At 40.4% G+C, this 23,974-nt stretch overlaps 1 protein-coding gene across 4 annotated transcripts in view; it reads left to right on the forward strand.

Annotated features, from left to right (window-relative positions):
• The window catches only part of APP (amyloid beta precursor protein), a 142,577-nt gene that overhangs the window by 86,851 nt on the left and 31,752 nt on the right, over positions 1-23,974 (forward strand). For 2 of the 4 annotated variants that reach the window (XM_083500351.1, XM_083500352.1), the window contains exons 6-10: positions 322-527; positions 8,459-8,626; positions 16,426-16,559; positions 20,381-20,455; positions 21,954-22,112. In XM_083500351.1, coding sequence (XP_083356477.1) covers positions 322-527; positions 8,459-8,626; positions 16,426-16,559; positions 20,381-20,455; positions 21,954-22,112 — 742 coding nt within the window. The remainder of the gene's footprint in view (positions 1-321; positions 528-8,458; positions 8,627-16,425; positions 16,560-20,380; positions 20,456-21,953; positions 22,113-23,974) is intronic. The other 2 variants (XM_083500353.1, XM_083500354.1) reach the window with 1 other exon arrangement.

The raw sequence follows: 23,974 nt of genomic DNA on the forward strand, positions 1-23,974 counted from the left end.
TACCATTTTATGTAGCTTTCGTTGTGTGTAGCACAATGAACTTTCTGACCTGGCCAGATGTTTTCCAAATGTTCAGCCTCCCCAAACACAAAGCAGTGATTACCAAACTTTAAGCAGAGGTCATAGAGTCAGCCATGCAATGGGAGGTCACGTAGTCTAGCATGACTATTATTACACATTAAGTTCTTTTCTCAGTGTAGAAAAGTTCTTTTCTTTTCTCAGTGATCAGTTTAATAAAGGCTGTAGCTGCATAAAGCTGTGAATTAATTGCTTTAAAAAACATATTGTGAGGAGTTTAACAGAATCCATTGCTGCTTGCAGTTATGACAAGATAGCAGAAGAACAGTTGACAGAGGAAGAGGACATTACAGATGTGGAGGATGAAAATGTTGATGACGATGATGAAGATGGTGATGAAGCTGAAGAAGAGGCAGATGATCAGTTTCAAGAAGCCACCGAACGAACAACCAGTATCGCCGCCACCACCACTACCACAACTACAGAGTCTGTAGAAGAGGTTGTTCGAGGTAAGCTGTTATTTATAGAGCATGAGGTCTAAGGAACTGATCTTCACAGTGTGCATATGCCCATTACTGCAAAAAATGTTCCAAACAGCAAAATATTCCAAGTTGCTAGACCAATCATGCTTTTCCATTGTGATTTTCCAAATTTGTGTGCTACTCCCCGCCCCCTTTTGCTCCCCTCAGACTCCCAGTAACAACCTAAATCATGTTTTGATGATTGTCATCTCTGCGCGCATGGATAAAAAGTGATTTAAAATAGATGTGAACTTTTAATTTAAAATAGTGTCAACCATGTGGTGAACAGTTTTAGTAAGGTATGAGTTGGGAAAGGATGCATGTCAAGAGGGGGTTTGCTTGCTGGGTCATCAGCTTATATTAAGAATGAAAAATGTTCTTGGGGGTAACAAAAATAGATTGGTGGTTTAATGACTCCCCCCCCTTTCTTAAGCTATCATCATTTAGAAGCCAGAAGATGGTACAAATTTAGATTTACAGGATATAGTGAGAAACAAGTATAGGATACAAGAATGGCCGCGGTGTTTATTTTGTTAGCAGAATATGTATAGCACTTAATTGTAAAAAAAACAAAAAACAACTTTGGGGATTTACACTTCATAGGATGCTTAGAAAGTTGAAGAAGCATGGATATTTTCCAAAACTGAATAACCTATTCTGTGTTCTGGAGACTGAGTATTTATGAGAGAGGGATGAACACATATGTAGAAATGAGAGCTTTCAGTACTATTATTATTTTATTAGTCACATTTATCTCTTTCATTTCCTTCAAGTAGCTCAGGTGTGGGGACCCTCCCCATCCCATCCTGCAGATGTTGCTGAACTACAGCTTCCACCAACCCTGGTCTTTGGCCATGCTTGCTGAGACAGATGGGACTTGTGTTTTAGCAACATCTTGACGGCGAAAGCACGCCAGAGAGAGCTCAAGGCAGCATACAGACTCCTCCCTTCCTTTCTTTTCCTTGTTGGCTTTAACCATGATTTCTCTTTGCACCTGTATCAATGGTAATCATGGTTTGTGCTACCTAGGAACTCAAGTGTTTTAGGTGCTTTTGAATATGTTTCCTATAGATGTTTTGCTATGTTGTGTATTATTACATTGTACTGCATTGTTATTAACTGCCTTGAGTACATAATTGGAGAAGAGCAGAGATACAAATTGGCATGACAAATAAATTACCAGGTTCCATGGTGTTGTCAAACAAGATTCAAGACTGAAGTTAGCATTGATGCAGGTGTGCTGATAAATCACAACTAGTGCTGAGAAAGGAAGGAATCGATAGATCGATTCTGGGGAATGGAGGAAGACATTTCTGAATCTGGTCTATTCCCAGCCACTAAGCCAAGGTTTTGAGCTTAGCAACATTACCTCTGCACTAGGCCAATTAAATAAAGCAGTGATGGGAAAGTAACTTACAACAAGTATGCTTTGAATAGAGGAGATCCTAATTGCATCTTAGTTGAAATGTGGAAAAACGATCAAATAAGTATTACTTATTCAGACCTCTTTTATTACTTCTATGTGTATTGAACCATCTGGTGGCTAGCAGAACATTCCATGGAACTCCTCATGTGCTTTGTTGGCGGATATATATTTTTATCCTACTTTTAAACTCCAAATGCAGCAAAAACTGTATTTGGCCAGTAATCAGGCTAAGGACCTGACATAAACAAAAATATATTCCATTATGACAGATGCAGATCTCCTGCAAAAGAACATTCAGCACCTTGGGGGTCAAAACAGAGAAAGTGCTTTCCCTCATTCCCATCAAAAAGTCGTTTTAGAGAGACCTCAGTGGAAAACACAGTTGTATGTGTCGCCCATACAGTCTCTCTTCCTTTGCTCAATCAATGAATCTGGGTCTGAGCTTGTCTTCCTCGACAGAGTGGAGAAGGTAGGCTGGATATTGAAGAAGGAGAGTGCTCACAGGCCTCTCTTTCTCCACATGGGAGCACCAAGAGAGGAGGGGAAACAAAAGTGTTGTTCAAATGGAGTTCCCTCTGCATGCCATAACTGCTGCACTCACGCAGGGAAAGATTGTAGCCAGTATATTTTTCTTCACTGTAATTTCTCCTCATATTTAATAAGCAGGAGCCAAACCTCTTCTTGCTAGCATGGAACACACACAAAATGCTTCCATTTTCAGGAACATTGCAGTTTAAATCCTGCCTGGAGAATGACAGGTGGCAGCCTGTTATTTCTTGCCCGTCGGCAAACATATTATATGAAAGGTGTGTTCTTAACAGCTGTTCTGCTTCAGTAAAGCAGGGATGGTGGTGGAGGAGGAGAGAATGGCTTCACGTAAGAATGTTTTCCTGGGAGACTAGTAGTACAACTCTTCATTTCTATAAGCACCATCATGAGACAAGTGTATATCTGTTTTTAGAGGCTCTCAATAGCATCGGGGGGCTGAGTCTCTGCTGCTAATGCATTGGTTTTCTTTTAGGTTTGTACGTTTAGCTAGCATTCAGTCTGCACAGGTGCTATTGCTTGTGAGCTGCAGGTTGCTAATTTCTTTCCTATGGCAGATAACACAGTTGCCCACAGCCCTTGTCACTCCCTCAGAAGCCTTTTCAAGGACCTGAAAGTGACAAGGCAAGAAGACCTAGAGAAATGATAAGCAAGGAAGCAGAGGGGCATGCTGAGAAACAGTGTTCTCGCCACAGATCTAAGTCATATTGGCATGACATTTCCAGAGACGATCTCTTTCCCCCATGCGTTCACAGATAGGTTTGCAAGGAAGAAAAATGACAGGAAGTGTCCTCAGAAGATTAGACATTTTTTAATACTGAATGACCATCTTTCATACTGATTCTAGGGCTATTTAGAGTACTTTTGCCTACCTGTGTTCTGATCACACTTTAATCACCAGCCATTATAAAAGGTCTGCTGTGTGTCACAGCTGCTTTGTTAGATGTCATGTCACTTTGGTATTAGGAATATTGATGAGAGAAAAAAGTGAATGCCATTTTATAAGGTCTGGCTGAAGCTGAGGAATGTGTCTTGGTGCAGCCATTTCCTGAGTTCTTTTGTTCTTTCGTGATAGTTGTTACTCAGATGCTTCCTTTCTCCATATATATATATATATATATATGCAGGTTTTGGTGTCTTCGGGTGTCTTCCCGTGTAAGAGTTGGGGTGTCTAGGCGACGTTTCGACGAGGTCTCACTCGTCATCTTCAGGCTGGTGCTTTCGGCTTCTTGTTACTGGAACAGAGCAGGATCTCAGTGTTTGAGTTCCTATAAATACTGTTGAGGGGGTGTGGTGTATAGCCTCCAACGTTCTGGGCAGAGAGGAAGTTCCCAGGTTAGTGTGCCTTTTCTTCTTTTGTTCCTTAATTACTTAATTACTTAATTATTAATTTCCAAAAGAAGAAAAGGCACACTAACCTGGGAACTTCCTCTCTGCCCAGAACGTTGGAGGCTATACACCACACCCCCTCAACAGTATTTATAGGAACTCAAACACTGAGATCCTGCTCTGTTCCAGTAACAAGAAGCCGAAAGCACCAGCCTGAAGATGACGAGTGAGACCTCGTCGAAACGTCGCCTAGACACCCCAACTCTTACACGGGAAGACACCCGAAGACACCAAAACCTGCATTCCTGTACCCGTGAAAATCTACGAAAGCATATATATATATATATATATATATATATATATATATATATATATATGCAAATAGCTTTTTTAAGGTTAATTCTCACCTAAAGGGAGATAATGAAAGGAAGCTACAGGACATCCAGCTGTCTTGTAAACACAACAGCCTGTAAGCAACCATTTTGCAGCTATGGGAGTCTTCACAAAGGTCTGAGTCATGTATTTGTATTTACTGGGCTAACCTTGATTAATGCCACTAGTTCTATAGATCTGTCATTTTTAATTCACCTGTTGGTGCTTATATATGGTATTTCGATATTTGTGAATTATTCTTTATTCTCACTACTGTAAATAGAGTTCTATATACTCTCCTTTTTTTTACTATCATTCTTTTGTCCTTGTATGACTGTTGGGAACATTAGGAAATGGATATTGTCAGAGCAAATGGGATTGCTGTTAGCAGTTCTATACAGTTTGACTTGGAAGGTCATTTCTGTTGCTTGTTTTTATATACAGTGGTACCTCGGGTTAAATAGTTAATTCGTTCCGGAGGTCTGTTCTTAACCTGAAACTGTTCTTAACCTGTAGCACCACTTTAGCTAATGGGAGCCTCCTGCTGCCGCTGCGCCGCCGGAGCACAATTTCTGTTCTTATCCTGAAGCAAATTCTTAACCCGAGGTACTATTTCTGGGAGTCTGTAACCTGAAGCGTATGTAACCTGAAGCGTATGTAACCCGAGGTACCACTGTAGTGCCATCAGTTTACAGGGCACTTTACAGAGTAGCAGCAACAATTGGTCCGTATCCCAAGTGGCTTACATAAAGACACTGGTATTTCCATCAAACTTGAGGGAGAGATTTCACTTACCATCTTAAAGTTTGACATGGGCAGAACTGGATCCATGTATTTTTTAAAAAAACAGGGTGTATACAATCCATTAACAAGAGAACAATTTATGAATGTAATGCTCCTGGCCATTAAATTATGTAAGTCTGCCGATTTAGGTAAAATAAAGAACCTTTGAAGTAGTGCTCTTTCCTTTGTGCAGTGCAGGCAGTACTCATTTTAGGCACATCCAGTCGACACATGGTTGTGGATGTGCGGGTCCTTTTGGACCCAGAAGAGGGCAGGATGCACACCAACAATGCTCGCAGGGGCTGGGAGCAGAACCCCCATGCAAAACATTTGCTGCCTGGAGCTATTTGATCCCTTGATTTGAAATGAATATTTCAGGAAAATAAAACAGGAGTTCTTAAAATATAATATGCTAACCAGAAGGCCATGGGTGATAGCCAAAGTGAGTCATACAAACAGATTGATTGAAAGTATGACTTAATTGGATGTTGCCCTATACATTCCAGGTGCACTAACTGCTAAATTCATGTCCTAATTATTCTTTTTCGGTGAATTAAAAATAAACATTTGGAAGCGAAATTTAATTTTAATTATTTGTGGGTACAGATTACAGTTTTAAGGTATTTACCATCATAGAAATAATTGTTCTATTGGACTGGATTCGAAACGAATAATTTAATTTTCCTTCCTGTAACTGCCTGCTGGGAAAATATTGCCATGGTGTAGCTAATGCCTAAGCTTTATTCTTAAAAATGCGTGCCAGCTTCACAGCTGTCTCCAGATAAATTTGAAAATGCCTCTTGTGTAATTAGCTTTTGTCTTTGGGTATTAAAATTAGTATTTGGCTTCTGATTCTAAGTGTATTTTTAGAAAAACTAATTTTCTTCTTGGTAAAATTAAACTTGGAGTTCTGTTCAGGGAATATGTCTGAAATTCCATAGCCACTTACCTAGGGGAAACCCCATTGAGCTTAGGGAGGCTTAGTTCAGCGTAGACATGTATAGGATTGTGCTCTAAATTATACACAGTACAGTCTTGTGCATTTTTGCTTAAAGGTAACTCCTGCTGAGTTCAAACCAACTTACTCTCAGGTAACTATCTGTACTATACATCATATAAAATTCCTGCACAGTCAGGTACTAGCTTTCCAACTTAAGAGACTTGGGCTTATATATTTTCAAAACTGTTGTGTGGTTCTGCTAAGACATCTACATTTTTTTGTCCTCTTGTGTTTTACATTTAGACATACGTAACACAAGGCCAATTGGATGATCCAAATAAAGTACTCATAATATATCGATGCCAATTCATTTGCAAAACCCCTAAGCAGTTTACACATAACAAAAATGTAAAAGAAAAATATATAGATACAATTTTCTAACCAAAGAAACAAATGAATTAAACAGAAATCTGTCAATAAAACATTTCAGTAAAATATCAGTAAATAAAACATCAGAGCAGTGTGATGGTTCTTATGAACAGATGTAGACACAGTTGCTCTACAAATTGCAGTCTATCATGTACAGTACCCAATATACCCTAAAGTGCCAAAGGTGCCACATACTATTTAAGGCTGAATATTGCAATATTAATTTTATTTCTTGACTGTGTCTTTTCCACCTTTCTTTCAAGGGAGTCCATGGCAGCAAACATCAAAAAAGTAAAAACACCACCACCAACCACACAATTAAAAACCAAAACATCTAAAAATACTAAGAATGTCTAAAAACATGCAAGATACTCAGATACCCTCACAGCTAATAATCTCAGGGTTGTTAGGAACAGTCATAAAACACTTGAGTGAACAGGATTTTTTTTTTATTCTTCCTGAAAGTTAATAATGAGGGAGACAGGTGCAGTTCATTAAGGAGGGCATTCTAGAAGTGTGAAATGGCCACAGAGAAGGCCCCATCATGGTCCTGTGCCAATTGGGCAACACCAGAAAAAGGTGGCATAACATTACTGCTTTTATATGAGATTCACACAAGTGTTCTGACCATCCATTAATAAACCAACCATTAGGAGGGGGGATAGATTAGTGTTGTGTCTGAACCTGGGATTGTGTTTATTCTGCCTTAACAAGCCAAGCTTTCTAAGCCAACAATAGATCATAGTTTAAGGCGAAACAAGCCACCCTCCTGGATTTGGATGCAACTCTTAAGCTATCCCCTTCCTAAATTGTTTGCCAACTCAGCCGGGAAGCAGTAATTGGGTTTAACCTTAGGCCAAGGTTCTTTGCTTATTGTTACGTGTGAACCTGAACACACACAATCTTAGCAGACACAGGAGCCCTTCACCATTGGTCCCAGTTGATGTGAGCAGACTTGCCAAGATAATCTTCAGCGTACTGCAGGAATGTGGAAGGACTTGGCTTATAGTGTAAAGATGTTTGTAATTTTGCAAAAATGTAAGATCAAATGCATTTTGTATGGGGTAAGATAAATATCCTAGGTGAAAAGTGCATTGAAAGTCTCAGCAACCATTTGTAAGTGGGGAGGGAAATTTGGCTTATTTACAGTTTAAGTGATTTGAAAGACATACTGGCTAGCAGGTTGATTATGACGTAGAAACATGCAGTGATAGGATGGAATAACAACAAAATTATGCTCCTAAAAATGTTCTGGATAAATATCATGGCAAACTCTGCTTCCATGAGGAAAGGGGAAAGGAATGACAACCGAAGAACTGCCATTTTATGTTCAGCCATTTAATGTTCTGCAGGTTTACAAAGGAGTATGTGTATCTGTATATATATATATGTATATATATATTTCCTGTTTGGAACATTATTGGTAAAGGGCTACAGATATGTACACTGATGCATAATGGGATTCTAAGATGAGCATATAGATTTTGATTTTGATTTTTGACATTTTTAGTTCAGAGGCAGATATAGTAGCTAACCTAAATAACAAAATCTATTTAAGCTTGTAGATGTGTGATGTGTTCCATTAGGACATGGCCCCCTGTCATACAAAGAAGCATACAAAAATGGATACCTCTTGTTTTAAGGGTCGTTATTGAGAATGGGACTCCATTGGGAGTAACTTCAGCTGTCCTGCCTTCATCGGTGTATCAGTCCTTTCGGCATAGGGAGGAATAGCTTTCACTGTACTTCAATTTTGTCTTCTGAGGGGTGATTTTATAATGTGGCAATGCATGAGCATTTCCAAAGTAAATAGTGTACTGTTCAGGTCCTCCCTGATGGGCTTTCAGCTCTCCACTGAGACAAGAACCAATAGCTTGAATGGTTTGAATCCGATTTGAATTGCGGGACTAAAAGCAGTTGTTTTTTGAATGATGTAACAAACATGTAGAGAGACACCTAGTAGATTAACCTCTTCCTAGGGTAATTCCTGGTCTCCTAGGGCTATGTATATAACTACAAATAAAGGTATGTAGAAGAGCATTGACAATTCCACTTTCACGCTAAATATAGTTCCTCCACATCTCCTATAATTAGAGGTGTGCTCTGAACAAGCTGAGACTGGTCCTTGCCGCTCAATGATCTCCCGCTGGTACTTTGATGTGACTGAAGGAAAATGTGCACCATTCTTTTACGGCGGATGCGGTGGAAACCGAAACAACTTTGACACTGAGGAATACTGCATGGCAGTCTGTGGCAGCGTCAGTAAGTGGACCTCTCCAGCCTGTGGCAGTCTCTCTCTCTCTTTTCTCTCTTGTGCCACTTTGGCTCTGCTGCTTAATTCCCCTGGGAGTGGGCCTTTACCACCACTAACCGTACATCCCTCTGTCAGCTTCTCTTAATTGCTCACATCTTGTAGAGTGTGTTTGACCATTAGTACGTGTGTCTCTCTCTTTCTATTCAAGCTTGACAATTGGCGACTTTTGTTTTCCCATCTGTGACTTGTTATAGGCACAAGGTAATGGAAGCAGGGAGATGAGGCACTTGGAATGAGAGTCTCTGTTGTAGGACTTGCTTTAGAAGTGCATTTGCTCGTGTGTGTCTGTGCCTTTGTTCTCATGCACGTACAATGCATGATTAAAACAGAAACAGCCCACAAGCCTGTAAAGCTGCCTTTGGTTGTTTTATAATTGTTTGCTGTCCTCTTTTAGGAAAACACTAGACATGCATCAAAATGCCAAGATGCATATATTCACATTATAAAGAACAACAACAAATAGGTTCCAGTGGAAAAAGTTATTCAGTTTACTTATATCTTTCCTTTTCCTTTTATAAAACAGATCTCTCTCGCCACCCCCCCACCGGTGGTGATAAGGAAAGAGTCTATTTCACACATGTGTGCACATTGTTTTTGTTATTTTGTACATTGGGTAGCTAGCAAACAATTGAATGTTTGTGTTTGGACGTCGCAGTAAACACTGGGAACAGGCCTCTGGTTCATGGAATTCTCCCTCGCCTCTCTTTCAATACAGTCACAAGGAAGAGATTGGAAACTTCCACCACTTCTTTTGATTACCCATAGTTTAGTATGTTGCCCAGACCCTAAACTGTGGTAAGTCTTTGGTTTGCAGAAACATCAAGGATTCATTAGCTATAGTGCTTTGTTGGACTATTTGTGCTAACTTTTCAGATCACCTGGACTGCTTTATTCTTTGGAAAGTTGTATGTCCCATTTTTCAATACAGTCGTCTATTGACACCATCCTTCCCCCACCCCAGTTTCTAGCAGAGGTCTCAAATTGTTCAAATATTGACCATTAGGGTGGCCCTGGAAAATATCTGTCCAAAGATGTACACCAAAGGTCCTAGGATATATTTTTAAAAATATTTGTATGAGACAAAAGCAAAAAACCCAACAGGAAATTTGTACAAGATTAAAACAAACAAAAATGTACATTTGAGAAATATATTTAACGTAGCTACACAGCAGACATCATATAGTATTGTGGGGAGATTGATTAAAAATTGATAGTTTTTATAGTTTGAAAAACTGAGCTGTGGTCTGAACCAAATAAGGTATATACAGTGGTGCCTCGCAAGACTAAATTAATCCGTTCCGCGAGTATCTTCGTCTAGCGGTTTTTTCGTCTTGCGAAGCAACCCTATTAGCGGATTAGCGCTATTAGCGGTTTAGCGGCTATTAAAGGCTTAGCGGATTAGCTGCTAAAAGGCTATTAAAGGCTTAGCGGCTTAGAAAAAGGGGGGGAGCGAAAAAAAATCTCCAGACTCGCAAGACATTTTCGTCTTGCGAAGCAAGCCCATAGGGAAATTCGTTCTGCGAAGCACATTGAAAAACGGAAAACCCTTTCGTCTAGCGGGTTTTCTGTCTTGCGAGGCATTCGTCTTGCGGGGCACCACTGTAATAGCTTTGATGTAACTGTCCTGTTGTCTCAGCTCTGCCTCATAGAATTCCCATGGGCGGGGGGACCTGAAGAGAGAGAGCAAATCAAATTTCATAAACATATGATAATTCTAGCCTTTTGTTCTCAACATGAAATATAGGCTGCTTCTCTTTCTCTCTTGTCTTCTATCTAGCAAGGGATATTTCACCTCATTTTCATCTGAGATAACTTTAAAGGTTAAGTCTTCTCACATGTCACACTACTTCATGCCTTCTGTGACAAAGGAAAGCCTGATAAGTTGCCCCCTCAGGTGGACTCTCTGAAGAGACTCCAAATCTTGAAGCACATCAAATTAAATTCAACCAAACCAGTTTTCATTAAGAAAATGAGTTATAGTTGTACTATTGGGTCAAATCTGAGCAGAAACTAGAGAGAGAATTCAAACATGCATCAGTCATCCAATCTGTAGTATGAACTGGTAACATTCAAGACCGGCTGCACCAATTAATGTTTTTTCAAATGTGAATTTGCCCTGAATCTCAAAGGTCCATTTACTGGAGCTGATGTATGACAGACTGAGTTCTTGGTTTCCAAGACACTGGTTAACAAAAGAACCCTCAGTTGTTTCCTTGTCAGCTCAATGTACTTCCTTCTCCCTTGGGAAGAAGAAGGCCTAGAAACCAACACAGTTTCAAACTGTTTCTCACCTCAGATGCTTAATCAGCAAAGTTTTCCTGAGTGAGATGGTAACCATTTAATCAAGAACACACCATCATACATAATAAACTTTATATCAGAGTAAAATGCTGTTTGAAGGAAAACCACCCCTCATGCAATCTTGAATTAAAAACTGAATTAAAAGCTTTTGAAGGAGGGGGAGAGCAGCCTGGAACTGCAGCTTATTCCCTTCATTCTAACAATGTCCCAAATGCATCTGCTGTCTGTAAGAACTGGCAAGCAACATAAGAGCATTGAACACATCACCTCTTGTGTACTGATGGAGTGAGGAACTGGCACTGCTTCTTGGCCAAATCAAGGTGTATCCTGGCTAGTGATTTCACAGACAACTCCCTGATTCTCTCTTTGCAGTTAATTTTCAGCAAAACCAGGTTTGCATTCTGATTTAGTTTTGTTCCTCCGAGAATCCAACCAAGCCAGTTTTTGTTGCTTTATTGGCACCATCCAGTTCCAGAAAAATCAAGAAACTATTTAAAAGAAAATGTTCCTTATCTCTAGTGCTCGGATGTTTTCCTCAAGCTGCCAGAAAATGAAGCACAATTTTTTGGGGATTTTGCCAGTCTCATTAGTGAGTTGAGTGGTTTAGCAATATCTTAAAATTTGTTGGCATTAACCATTTTATAGCTGATAGTGGAATAGTCTAGACAGTATTCTTGCTTGGAAATATTAGGTCTGTATAACAGTTTTTTTTAAATTGCAGGTGCATTGTTTTAAAGAGTAATTACCCTCTCTAACAGTGTGCTTATGAGTGTGTTCTCCTTACCCAGAAGTGCTACAGAGGCTAAAAGCTTTAAACATTTTATTTTATAAAGTTTCAGCAGTAATAATAATAATAACAACTGTTTTGGTTCATACACATAGTTTTAAGAGAACAGGGAAGAAAAGAATAAGAGACTTGAATTTTGAAAACCTAGGTTCAGAGTTCAAGATCACAGGATTGTCTTTGAAATATATCATCCCTACTTTTGTTTCCCAGGAAAAGATTGTAACAAGCAAACAGTAATGATTATATAGCAGTGTCATTTTGACAAATACGATCATAAAGCACTTTGAGTATTGTTTATCTGTTGAAAATGGACTCTTCAACTGTAGTAGTTAAACTAGCATTTAGTTGGGCTAAAATATCTTTCATTGAGAGGCTTGAAGGTTAAGCCTCATACTACAGCATTTAATTCTAGTCTGCACATTTCTGCAGTGGACTAGTGCCATGGCAGTGGCAGAACGAGGAGCTGTAATTAATCCACACAGTAGTAAATCCTTTTGCTGCAATGATTCAAGTGCATGTCAGTTTGAAATTGCCCCGTGGTGTGTGAGTTGATATTGATCCCTGGATGCAGGTGACAAAAAGTACTCAGTCAAGCCAATTTACAACTAGCTAGGTGTCGTTGAGCGGCTGAGAATAAAAATCACGCTGGACTTATCTGCATTAAAATCCTGTTCCATCACCCTTAAAATGGAAAGCGTGGTAAAGTCAAAAAGCGAGATAGACATATGAGCTAGTCTGAGGTTAAACTAGCAATTTAATCCAGTTTTTAAAAAGGAGGTGGGCAGAAGTAACATACATTTGTCTGTTTGGCTTCTTTTGGGTTTTACATAGGGCATAAACATGCTCATTTTTACAGCAAGAATGTATTGTGTTGTGTTTGGAATGAATTCACAGAATTGATGTTGAAGCAACCTCTTAAGATTTACATAACATAGCTTCCCCCCCACCCAACTACAATCAATGTCATGCAATAAGAAGACATTATGTATTTAACGTGCTCTATCTGTATTAAAGGGACGTGGGTGGCGCTGTGGGTAAAACCTCAGCGCCTAGGACTTGCCGATCGCATGGTCGGCGGTTCGAATCCCCGCGGCGGGGTGCGCTCCCGTTTCTCGGTCCCAGCGCCTGCCAACCTAGCAGTTCAAAAGCACCCCCGGGTGCAAGTAGATAAATAGGGACCGCTTACTAGCGGGAAGGTAAACGGCGTTTCCGTGTGGGACTCTGGCTCGCCCGAGCAGCTTCGTCACGCTGGCCACATGACCCGGAAGTGTCTGCGGACAGCGCTGGCTCCCGGCCTATAGAGTGAGATGAGCGCACAACCCTAGAGTCTGTCAAGACTGGCCCGTACGGGCAGGGGTACCTTTACCTTTTATCTGTATTAAAAACCCAGCACATGTCCCAAATTAGAGCTTCCTTAGCATCTTGGTGCTAAGAAGGATGCAGAATTAATGCTAGCATGTAAGATAAGAAAACAGACAGGGAAAGAAAGCTTTGAAAGAAATGCTGTTGTGTGAGGCTGCTGAATTTCAGGGCTTCCCTGTTCTTGCAGTTCAACTGCTCTGTTGGTTTGACTCCAGGTGAGCTTGTTCATCTAGCCCTACTTCTGAAGGGCATAATGCAGATGTGCACATCCTGTGCTCTGTGAATAGTTAGGGGTGTGAGGTGTGCATGCCTCAGGACACACATTGTCCAATCCAATTTTCAGTTTGCCTTTAGCTGATATTTTTAGGGACGCTAAATTGGGAGTGGAGAACCCATGAACTTCCATGTGCTTTGGACTCCCATCAACCTCAGTCAGCAGTCAGGGGAGATGAAAGCTGTATTCCATCGACATCTAGAGGGCCACAGGTTCCTAATCCCTAATCTGAAGGACAGAATAAATTTGTTGGGTATCAAACCAGATTCACCTTGTAAATGACAACTATGTGAACCAGTTCTTGGTGATGTGAAAGATATGTTTATTCTGAGACAGTAGTGTAGGGTGGTGTTGGTGCCCCAACTGGTATTAGCCCCACCTGTCAGTCAGGGATGATGGGAGTTGTAGTCAAATAACATATGGAGGGTCACCTGCTTCCCATTCCTGTGCTAAACTATCTTCCATCCAACCAACCTTCCAGGCCCACATCCCACACATAGTCTTTGGTGCTGGAAGCGAGCTCATACGGAAGAAAGACATTTGTGGGAGTAGGAGAGCAGGCCACTTGGAAGCAAACCTGTCTTCTTCTTCTTCTTCTTCTTCTTCTTCTTCTTCTTCTTCTTCTTCTTCTATGGCCCTGTATTCTCCTCCTTAAATGTGAATGGGGAAGCAAAAAAGTTAAGCAATCTGATTTGCTGCTGACACATCTCGTTTGCCTCTTATTCTTTCCTTGTCAGGACTACGTTGCTCTCTGGCACAGCTATGCAATATGTTGCCTAAAGTGAACAGCAGTTGCCCCAGGCAGCAGTGAAGTATTGAACTGCACCAGTCCTTCCATCTTGCTACCATAACAGTAGTGTCCTGGGGTCAACTGCCTCTACCTCCCCACCCCACCCCCGGTGCAGCTGTACTTGCAGTGTGCTCTATTTTCAGGGATGATAATGGAGCAGCCAGCTTCTATTAATTAAAAAAGTTTGAAATTTAAAAGTCAGAAAATGACATGACCGCCAAATGGAAAGCATTGCATCACGAGTTTCGCAAGCACTAACCACTGAGTGCCTAAGATTGCTGTGCAAACACTTCTCATTGCAACTTCTTTTTTTCCTTCTTCCTTTTTTTTTGTCAAGGGGACTTAATATTTTTCCGGGTGCAAAGTACTGTAGTCTGGATGTCAGCAAAATGTGATAGCTTTGCCTCAGATGTGCTTTCTTTTGAAGAAGCCATCTGCATTCCCCAGTGGGGTGAGCCGGGGCTGTGCATTTATCTCTCAGAAATCAGTTTGGAAACAGGTTCTTTTGCCTTGTGGGAAAATATTAGCAGTACAAATTGGACATGCCTCAAATCGATGTGGTTTGCTTTGTGCAGCATACAGAAATTTGCCGTTGCTAGACACGGGTACAGCTTGTGCAGTCCCACTTGTTCAATTAGTATTGGTACCATTCCTAACATAGACTCTATGCTGAAACTAGCTGTTTGTCTAACAGGGAACTCATAACCTTTCTGTCAACAGTTGCGTCGTCATCCTACCTATAATAGTGACAGTAGAGAGATGTTTCTGTGAACTTTTCTATTGTTGATAGGTAATTTGGGTGGCACTTTCTGCAGATAATTTTGAGTCTTTCTAAAGAAATAGCCATCACACAAGTAGTTGTACCTTAAGTCTTTGGTACTGATTGTCTTCGAAACTAAAACTGTGAAGTTGTACTCAAATATGCATGCTCACAAGAATGTACACTTTTCTAATTTGTGTATGGCCTATTCAGAGGTTCTCTAAAATGGTCATATATGGGTTGTGCCACATACAACTATCTAACAGCTTCTGCAGAAACACTGAAATGTGAAATATTTAACATCTTTCAGTTTGGAAATGCATTTTTTTAATTGATTGTCGAATGCATTTCATGTTCATTTCTTATATTTGGAAAATTTACTCCTCCATCAGTTCTTGAAAATTCAGAAAGCTGCAAAAGGGCTTAAAATACACTTTGAGTTTTGGAAAAACAATAATATAGGGAAATAAAATTCCAGGGAAGACACTTTGAGTGCTTATCTGCATGTGTACACATTACAATTTCATGTTTAAATAAGCTTTTGATTTTTTTATCTGTATTTTGGGAAATTATTGTAGTGTAGTGGTAGTCAGGAACATATTTTTCCCTGCAGAAACTCTCAGGTTTAGTACTCCAGTTGAAAGGGTTAGGTAGCAGGAGAATTTAAAGACCTTTCCTGGGAACATAGGTAGCCTATAAGGCAGCTTTGGCTGTTCCTAATTCCACTTAAATCTAAAAGAAAGTTTGGTCAAACCCCAAATTATTAGCAGTGAAGTTTGGCATTTGACCATTAGGAATTGTTAATGTCAGTCATATAATGAGAAACAGAAGTGTGTGGCCTTTTTCTGGAAGTTAGAAATTTGTGGAGCTGCATACAGTGTATCAAATCTTTGTTAGTACACTATTTCCGTCTCCCAGTAAAATAGAAAACATAGAACCAAAGTATATGTCAGCAATTCTAACATGATGATAAAAATGGTTAGGTGTATAGAACAGTCAAATGTGTTGTTGGAAGTTATGTGTAAGAAAAGGGTTTTGTAGAACAGAGTTGTAATATGCTCCCTCTGGACTGGCAGTATGGCTCGGGAGTTAAATTGCCTCTGGAGGTGTTTTTGAAATATGTGCATGTGTGTTGGGGCACATGTTTGTTTTCAGAACACAGTACTGTACTTAGTTTTAAAATCCTTGCCTCTTCTGATTGTTTATATATTTTACGTGAACTGGAATAACTTGAATTTTTGCATGCTTTCTTAATTCCTAATGTGGGCAAAATCTTTTATCTGTGTGGGGTCCCCCCCCCCCCCCGCTATGAAGCAAAATCTTCTCTTTATGAACCATCCTCTTTTTATATTCCTCTAGTAGCTAGTTGCTTTAAATAGTTGTCGTATATTGGAGGTGTACAGATGCTTCTATATTTCACTTTTAAAGTGAACCTTTTGCCTCTTTATTCCTTTTGTAAATCCCCATCCATAGTTCCCACCACAGCTGCCAGCACTCCTGATGCTGTTGACAAGTACTTGGAGACACCTGGTGATGAGAATGAGCATTCCCATTTCCAAAAAGCAAAAGAGAGGCTTGAAGCCAAGCACCGTGAAAGAATGTCTCAGGTGAGCTGCAAGTTGGTGTTATAAACTGATCTTCCTATTGGAGCTTGATATCCTTTCTCCTCCCTAAAATGGGTCAGAAGACCTCTCCTTGCATAATTTACTGCACAAGTTTTTGTTGTTGTTGACAGTCAGTCTACTGACATGCAGTGAAAGAAAAGTGGTACATATTAGACTTGCATTTTTCATAGAACCAATTTGGGTGGGTGGGTGGGCTGGAATTCTATTATGGTTCTGTGCAAAGTGCAGTGAGACATTTGGAGCTGAAAGGATGTTTGGGTGGGTGGGAAACATGCAACAATGCCCTCTAATGATTGTGCGACTGTATTTCATTGCCTGTGCACTTTCTCCACACATTGCATAATTTTACTCACCTGTTTCCACTCACCTTTTCCCTCAACTGAAAAGCCCCATTTTAGCCTTTCCTCAAAGGGGAATTGGTTTGTCCCATTGACCATCTTGGTTGTCCTCTTCTGAAACATTTACAGCTCTAATGTTATGTGTGCACTGCTGTTCTAGGAAAGGGGTAAGGAGATCCTGATTGTTACGGATTTGTGGTGGTGGGTTTTCAAATCTTCGTATAGACTTTTGTTGTTGTTTTTAATCCTCATTGAAAACATCAGTAAAACCCTATCATGCACACTGATTTTCACCTTATCAGTTTCTTAAGTTTTTTATTCCTAGGACATACAAGCTTGCCTCCTTTGTAGCTTCTTTTAACATGTCCTCATACAAATTCATTCCGGACAGCTGTCTCTGTGGTCTGAAGCAAATAGCTCTCTTCTTCTCAGGACTGGGCGTGTAGCAACTGTCCGGGCGCAGGCAGAATACCCAATCTCTTGGCAGTCATGCCATAACACTTGCTTAGGTTTTATAGTGTTCTTCATATAACTAGTAGAGACATTCGGGGGTTTTGTTTTGCTTTTTTGAGAATTACCTCATGGTTGGCAGGTGTTTTCCATATGCCCTTTCCCTCAGACATATCAGAACTGCTGATAATTGTAAAACTCGCTGTGTAGAACACCTACTCAGGATAAAATCTAAAATCTCCTTTTTGAAGTACAATGGGGTTGGTGTGGTTAGAATATGCCTTGATAATAATGGATGGCATATGTTAACTCTTCTCCCCATCCATTTCCCTGCATTATATCATGCTGTGTGTCCTGAATTCTGAGAACAGTTTGACTTTGAAATGGCTGCCTTCTTTAAATCTCAGCCCAGAAGTTGTCATTTTCTCGGCATGAAACAGCCAAGTCTTTGAAGTATCATAAATCTGTATGGCTGTGATAGCTTTGTATTTTCAATGAAGGAGAATAGCTTTATAAGCACTTATAGGACAACTTCATGGTTCTTGGGGAGCCCTTCTTCAATGAATGCCTGTTAATCTAGTGATTTTTATTCTTGTTTCTATCACTTGGGTCTGTCCATCCCCCACAGATGATTTTTTGAAAAAATAGATTATTTCTAAATCCGTGACCTTCAAAAAACGAAAACCCAAAATGTATTTATTTTTCCTTTTCTTGCGACACTTATGTATGTGGATGGTGTCTGGCAGAAGCTGATGAATTTTTCTGACCAGCTAGAGTAAATAGACCATTCAGATTTAACTGATGACAAAAACATAGCCTGCTAAAATAACAGCTTGGGCCAGTGTCTTATTTTTTTAAAGATAATCATGCTCTTCAAGTTCTGCAAGGTATTTATCATCCCTGCACCAGAGTGAACTCTGGGCCTCCCAATTTGCATCTCTTCAGACCAGCCTCATGACCTGCCATTTTATAATCTCACCTTCCTCATAGTTAAAATGTTTGAGGAGTGGATGAGAGATGTTGAAAACTTGCTCAAGCCGAATACTGTCTTATCACATTGGCAATACAGTGGTATTTAATTCATTTCGGAGGTCCGTTCTTAAGCTGAAACTGTTCTTAACCTGAAGCACCACTTTAGCTAATGGGGCCTCCTGCTGCTGCCACGCCACCACCACACAATTTCTGTTCTCATCCTGAAGCAAAGTTCTTAACTCGAGCTACTATTTCTGGGTTAACGGAGTCTGTAACCTGAAGCGTATGTAACCCGAGGTACCACTGTAATGCTGATTTCCACAGAATGTGTTAGCCATGTGCACTTTAGATTTGAAGGTTGGTTAAAAAGACAAAAGGAAAAACCTATTGTGTGAAGAATTGTACTTAAAGCAACAGTACATAAAGCATTTGCAAGCAAAACTGGTGGGTGTGAATGCAAATATCATAATTCATGGTAAAGGAAAAAATTAAGGTTGAACTATATGTTAAGCTTAATTTCATAGCATTCAGCTCATCTTTTGTTTAGTTAAAAAAAAAATTATAGCCGCAAGGGAATGATTCTTATTAGATTCACAGCAAGGAAGGGAAGGGAGATTTGTCTCTTCCTTGCCCAGACACACACACCACAAAAATTGGGGGTGCACAGCAATGAGGCTTAGTTTAAAAAGTACCCATTGGTACCAGTGACATTTAGCTGTGTGTGTTGTGCCTGGGGTGGTTGTGGCAAACACCACACACTGCGAGCCCAGTTATCCACCCCCACCCGCAGTGTCTGTAATTAGTGTAACAAAAACAAAAGATGTAGCTGCATGGATTCTTAATTCAGGACTCCCCCATTTTGGAGGCACAGCTAATAAACTAACAAAGCTACCACAAAATAGCAGGTTCACTGAAGAAAAAAATTCCAGCGCTTACAGCCTCCATTCCAGAACAACAGGCAAAATATTGTACCCCCTTTAAAAAAACAACAACAGGCAACCTCCCCATTCCCCTCCAAAACTACCTACCTACACACACACACACACACACACACACTATCATCTATCTATATCTATATCTATCTATCATCTATCTATCTATCATCAATCTCTATCATCTATATACTTATCTACACACACACACACACACACAAAATAAAGCTACAGCAGACCCACAGTCTCAGTCTTCTTTCCCCTATGCCTTGGCTGCTTTTAAGCTTTCTTTTTTATATTTAAAAAGTATGTTAGATGAAATCACAGATCACACATATATTTAAATTAATGCTATAGATTCAATAATGTTCAAGGTACTTTGGTCTTTAAGCGGGGGGGGGGGGGGAAGGATTTTTAGGGAATGAAGAACCTGATCTCTTAATATATGGTTTCACAAATCATCTGCCTTCTGTGTTTCATAATCCCTGAGCATAATATGTAATAGAATCTGCTCACTAATTCATATAACTGTTCAGTTTCTGCCCCCTCAAAAAAGAAAAGGCCTGTTGTGAAGGACCTTAAAATTCAGAGCGCTAATTGTGGGAAAGAGTTTCAGAAGTGTGTTATTTTGCTTGTCAGTTTGATCTTAGCCGTATGCCATTGCTGCAGAAAAACTAAAACACTTCACAGCAAGTGGTATATTGAAGGGAAACTCAATTTTTGCCCATTTGTTTTCCAGCTTTCCATTTAAAACCTGAATTATTTTCATATTGGTCATAGTTAGCTTGGTGGGGTGGACAGAGTAGCAGGGTTGAAACCTGTCCTTGAGAGGCAGTGTATACATTACATTTAGTTTTGTTGCTCTGTGCTCATTATTGGGAGGATACATGAGCTAATAATTAAAAATTTACACCCTAAAACAATGCTGCTTTTTTTGTAAAAATAAAAATCGGGTGCCTGTAATCATAAATTGATAAAAAGTGTTGTGGGTGCCAGCACAAAATAGCTTTGTTGGATTAATTTTATTTTTCCAACCACCAGAAAATCTCAAATCACCTTCTGAGTATGAACCTAATACAATTTGCTTGTATTGTGTTTTATGTCTGGGCAGGTCATGAGGGAATGGGAGGAGGCAGAACACCAAGCAAAGAATTTGCCAAAGGCTGATAAAAAGGCAGTCATCCAGGTAAGGAGGAAAAGGAATGTTCCATACCAATTAGGATTGCAAAATAAAAATAAATGTGTAGCCAAACTGAGTTCCAGTGTGTACCTTGAGGTTCGAAAATGTAGGGTTACTTGTTCTGTCCTGTGAATTTGGAGATCACTCCCTCAACACAATGTGGAACCTGCCTTCACAAGTCTAGGTGGCTTAAATCCTGGTCATACAATACCAATACAGCTGATCGTCCTTTTGAGAAAAGGAGATGGATACTGCTACATCTTCTCCATGTAATTTGAAAATTGTGTGAGTCAGGACTTCCATGTTCAGTCATGCTGCAGCCCTGTCAGTGCAATTTGCCACATCTTTATAGTTTGAAGGAAGCATGGGTGGAGGCTCCTTGTGATCTTAACATGGATGCTTTACATATTCTTTGAATTCTGTGATGAAGATGATATGGTACCCATCACCTGTGAGGTGTAGCTGTGAAGAAGTCTGAGCTTAACCACTGTGCATACAAAACTCTGTGTGCCTGTTGGGTATTTGGGTTCCAAATTTAAGATCAGGGCGAGCATCTGTACAGTGACACCGATGGGGCCTTAACACTGAACACTCTCTCTCTCTCTCTCTCTCTCTCTCTCTCACACACACACACACACACAGCTGCATGGTTTTATTTTTATATATTGCTGCCACAACACAGCAACACGCCTCAGTTCCCATCCAGAAGGAGTACCATCACTCATCCACTGCTGGGGCCTTAACACTGAACACTCTCTCTCTCTCTCTCTCTCTCTCTCTCTCTCTCTCTCTCTCTCACACACACACACACACACACACACAGCTGCATGGTTTTATTTTTATATATTGCTGCCACAACACAGCAACACGCCTCAGTTCCCATCCAGAAGGAGTACCATCACTCATCCACTGCTAAAACAGCTGCCCAATGGGGTGGCAGTGAGTGGCAACACAGGCAAGTCAGGCCTGTGAGGGGTTGAGCTGAACCTCTGGGGCCCTTGTCAGTGCCTGACATGTCCAGCTACTGGTGCCCAGCATGCTTAAGATGTAGCTGAGTGTTCATTGGGACCTCTTCAGTTTTTTTGCTTCCTTCCTTGCTTGTTTGTTTTAAAAACCCTTCAGTTTAGAATTACCTGCTTTTTTTGAAAGGAAACGAAAAAGATATCTGTGCTTTTTGATCATTAGCTTGGTGAAGAATGGGTTCTCTTTCCTTGATTATGCACACTCAAGCAATTTTTATGTTGTTGGCTGTCCAAGTGGAAACTAAGCCACATCACTGGATCATGCGGAAATGTCATTTCCATGATTTTTAGAGAGTGGGAAAGATTGGCAGCACCCGATAATAAGAAATGCAGGAAACGCTAAATGCCAGAAGCTCCCAGTTTATTCAGTGCAATTCCAAGTCAGTTTAAAAATGGGATATTTTAGAATCAGTTGGGTGGCATCTGCTGGTTTCAAGTTCCCTGTTGCTGTCTTGTGACAACTTGTGTTTCTTCTACAACAGCACTTCCAAGAGAAGGTGGAATCGTTGGAACAAGAAGCTGCAAATGAGAGACAGCAGCTAGTGGAGACTCACATGGCACGAGTTGAAGCCATGCTCAATGACCGTCGCCGTGTTGCTCTGGAGAACTACATCACCGCTCTGCAGGCTGTCCCTCCCAAAGTAAGCAAAATAAGGATTGGCATAAGCATAGGTCAGCAGCCCAGTCCTATGCATGTTTGTTTGGAAGTAAGTTCCACTGAGTCCAAGTGGGGCTTAGTCTCCACCTAAGCGAATCCAAGCACACTTGTGTGAGAAAAGCCCCATTGAACCCACTGAGTAAACATGCTTGGGATTATAAGTACACCTGGTACTTCTGTATGGAGTTGAGAGCCTTCTCTTAAGTTCTCTTAAAGATCTCTTAAAAGTCACCAGAGATCACATAATGGTACCATTCCTTTAAACATACGGCATGGATTTAAAAGTTCAGTGCTATTGCTGTTGGGAAATCACTAGAATATATTGTCCAAAATACAGTATGTGCTACAAATCAACCTTGTTTTCTTTTCCCTCATATCAGTGGCGTAGCGTGGGGGGTGCAGGGGGGGCCGGCCGCACCGGGCGCAACATCTGGGGGTTAGGGTTAGGGGGCGCAAATCCACGGGTTAGGGGGCACAAATTACTTGCCTTGCCCCGGGTGCTGACAACCCACGCTACGCCACTGCCTCATATGACATGGTATGAATGTGACTGCAATCATTTCCTGTGCCAGTTCACTACTTGTTTCACACAGTTTTGTAAAAGTGCTACGGGGGTTGAACCTGAGGGTTAAATCAATCTTAACCAGTGTTTGTGACAAGTGGCGCAACTTTTGAAAATTCTGCCAGTGTGTGCTCTAGTCATACCTGTGAGGACAATCCTGATAGCAACTGAGGTTTCTTATCCAGCAACTTGATGAACCAGTATAGAACTGTTTTAGGATGGAGCATACCAGCTGCTGTACCCAAACTACATGTGACTTGATGTTGCATTCTTATGCTCCATTCCTCCCATCCGTAGTGCTGATGGAATCACCTTCCAAAGATACTGTTACACCTGGAAATTTGCACCCTTTGGTGTTAATTGGGAGGGCTGCCCTCAGGACCATGGTGAGATAAGGAAAGGGTCATGACTGGACACCACCACCCCCAAGTTGCTTTTTCCAGATTAAAATAATAATGCAACAACCTGGCATTCTACATTTAGCACCCATGGTGTTACAAAGCCTGTCATGCTAGTTTTGTGGGTACATAGCACAAGCACAGATATTTAGGATAGAAATAAAAGAGTTGCAGAATGGAATACTTGTGCACTGTCAGAACCAAACAGTTTAATGTAGAGAGGCAAGAACTTAAATATATTTTCAAAATTATTCTGCATTTTCTGAAGATACATTAGGCTATAGAAGGAGAGGAAGAAATATGTAGGTAGAAGTTGTAGGCCCACAAAGATGTGGGTTTGGGGGGGTGTTACTGCTATTTATAGTGTATTTAGTTGAGAATTACGATTCTGTCTGATGTGAGACTGGCAAGAAATTTGTCAGTCTCGGTAATCAATAATTTAGGATACCTATCACAATTGATGAGCATACTGTATAATGTGTGTAAACAAGGAAAGTCAGAATTGTAAAAACGAATATGTCTTCTGACAAAGATTAATAAGATGAGTGAAAATAAGTTCTGTATATGTGGGAAGTTATTCTATAGAGCTCAGACAGCCCCTGCTGGTTTCTATGAGTAATGTTTTCCCCCCAGTTGTTTAATTCACACAGACACACAACATACAGGTGGGATAGCGACAAACCATATCTGGAATTTTTTGCATGTGCTTATAAATATTTAAAACACAATATTGATCCAATAATTATAGATGCTGCATACTTAATCTTTGATAGAGGCTGATGCAGTTATCCATTTTGGAGAATAAGAGATCCAAAATAGCTTAGTATATTTTAAAATACTTCTCTTTCATCAGTCATGGTCTTCCAGGTGGTTGCATCCTCCCTG

Source organism: Podarcis liolepis (assembly GCF_965112155.1).
Source record: "Podarcis liolepis genome assembly, chromosome: 4".
NCBI lineage: Eukaryota > Metazoa > Chordata > Lepidosauria > Squamata > Lacertidae > Podarcis > Podarcis liolepis.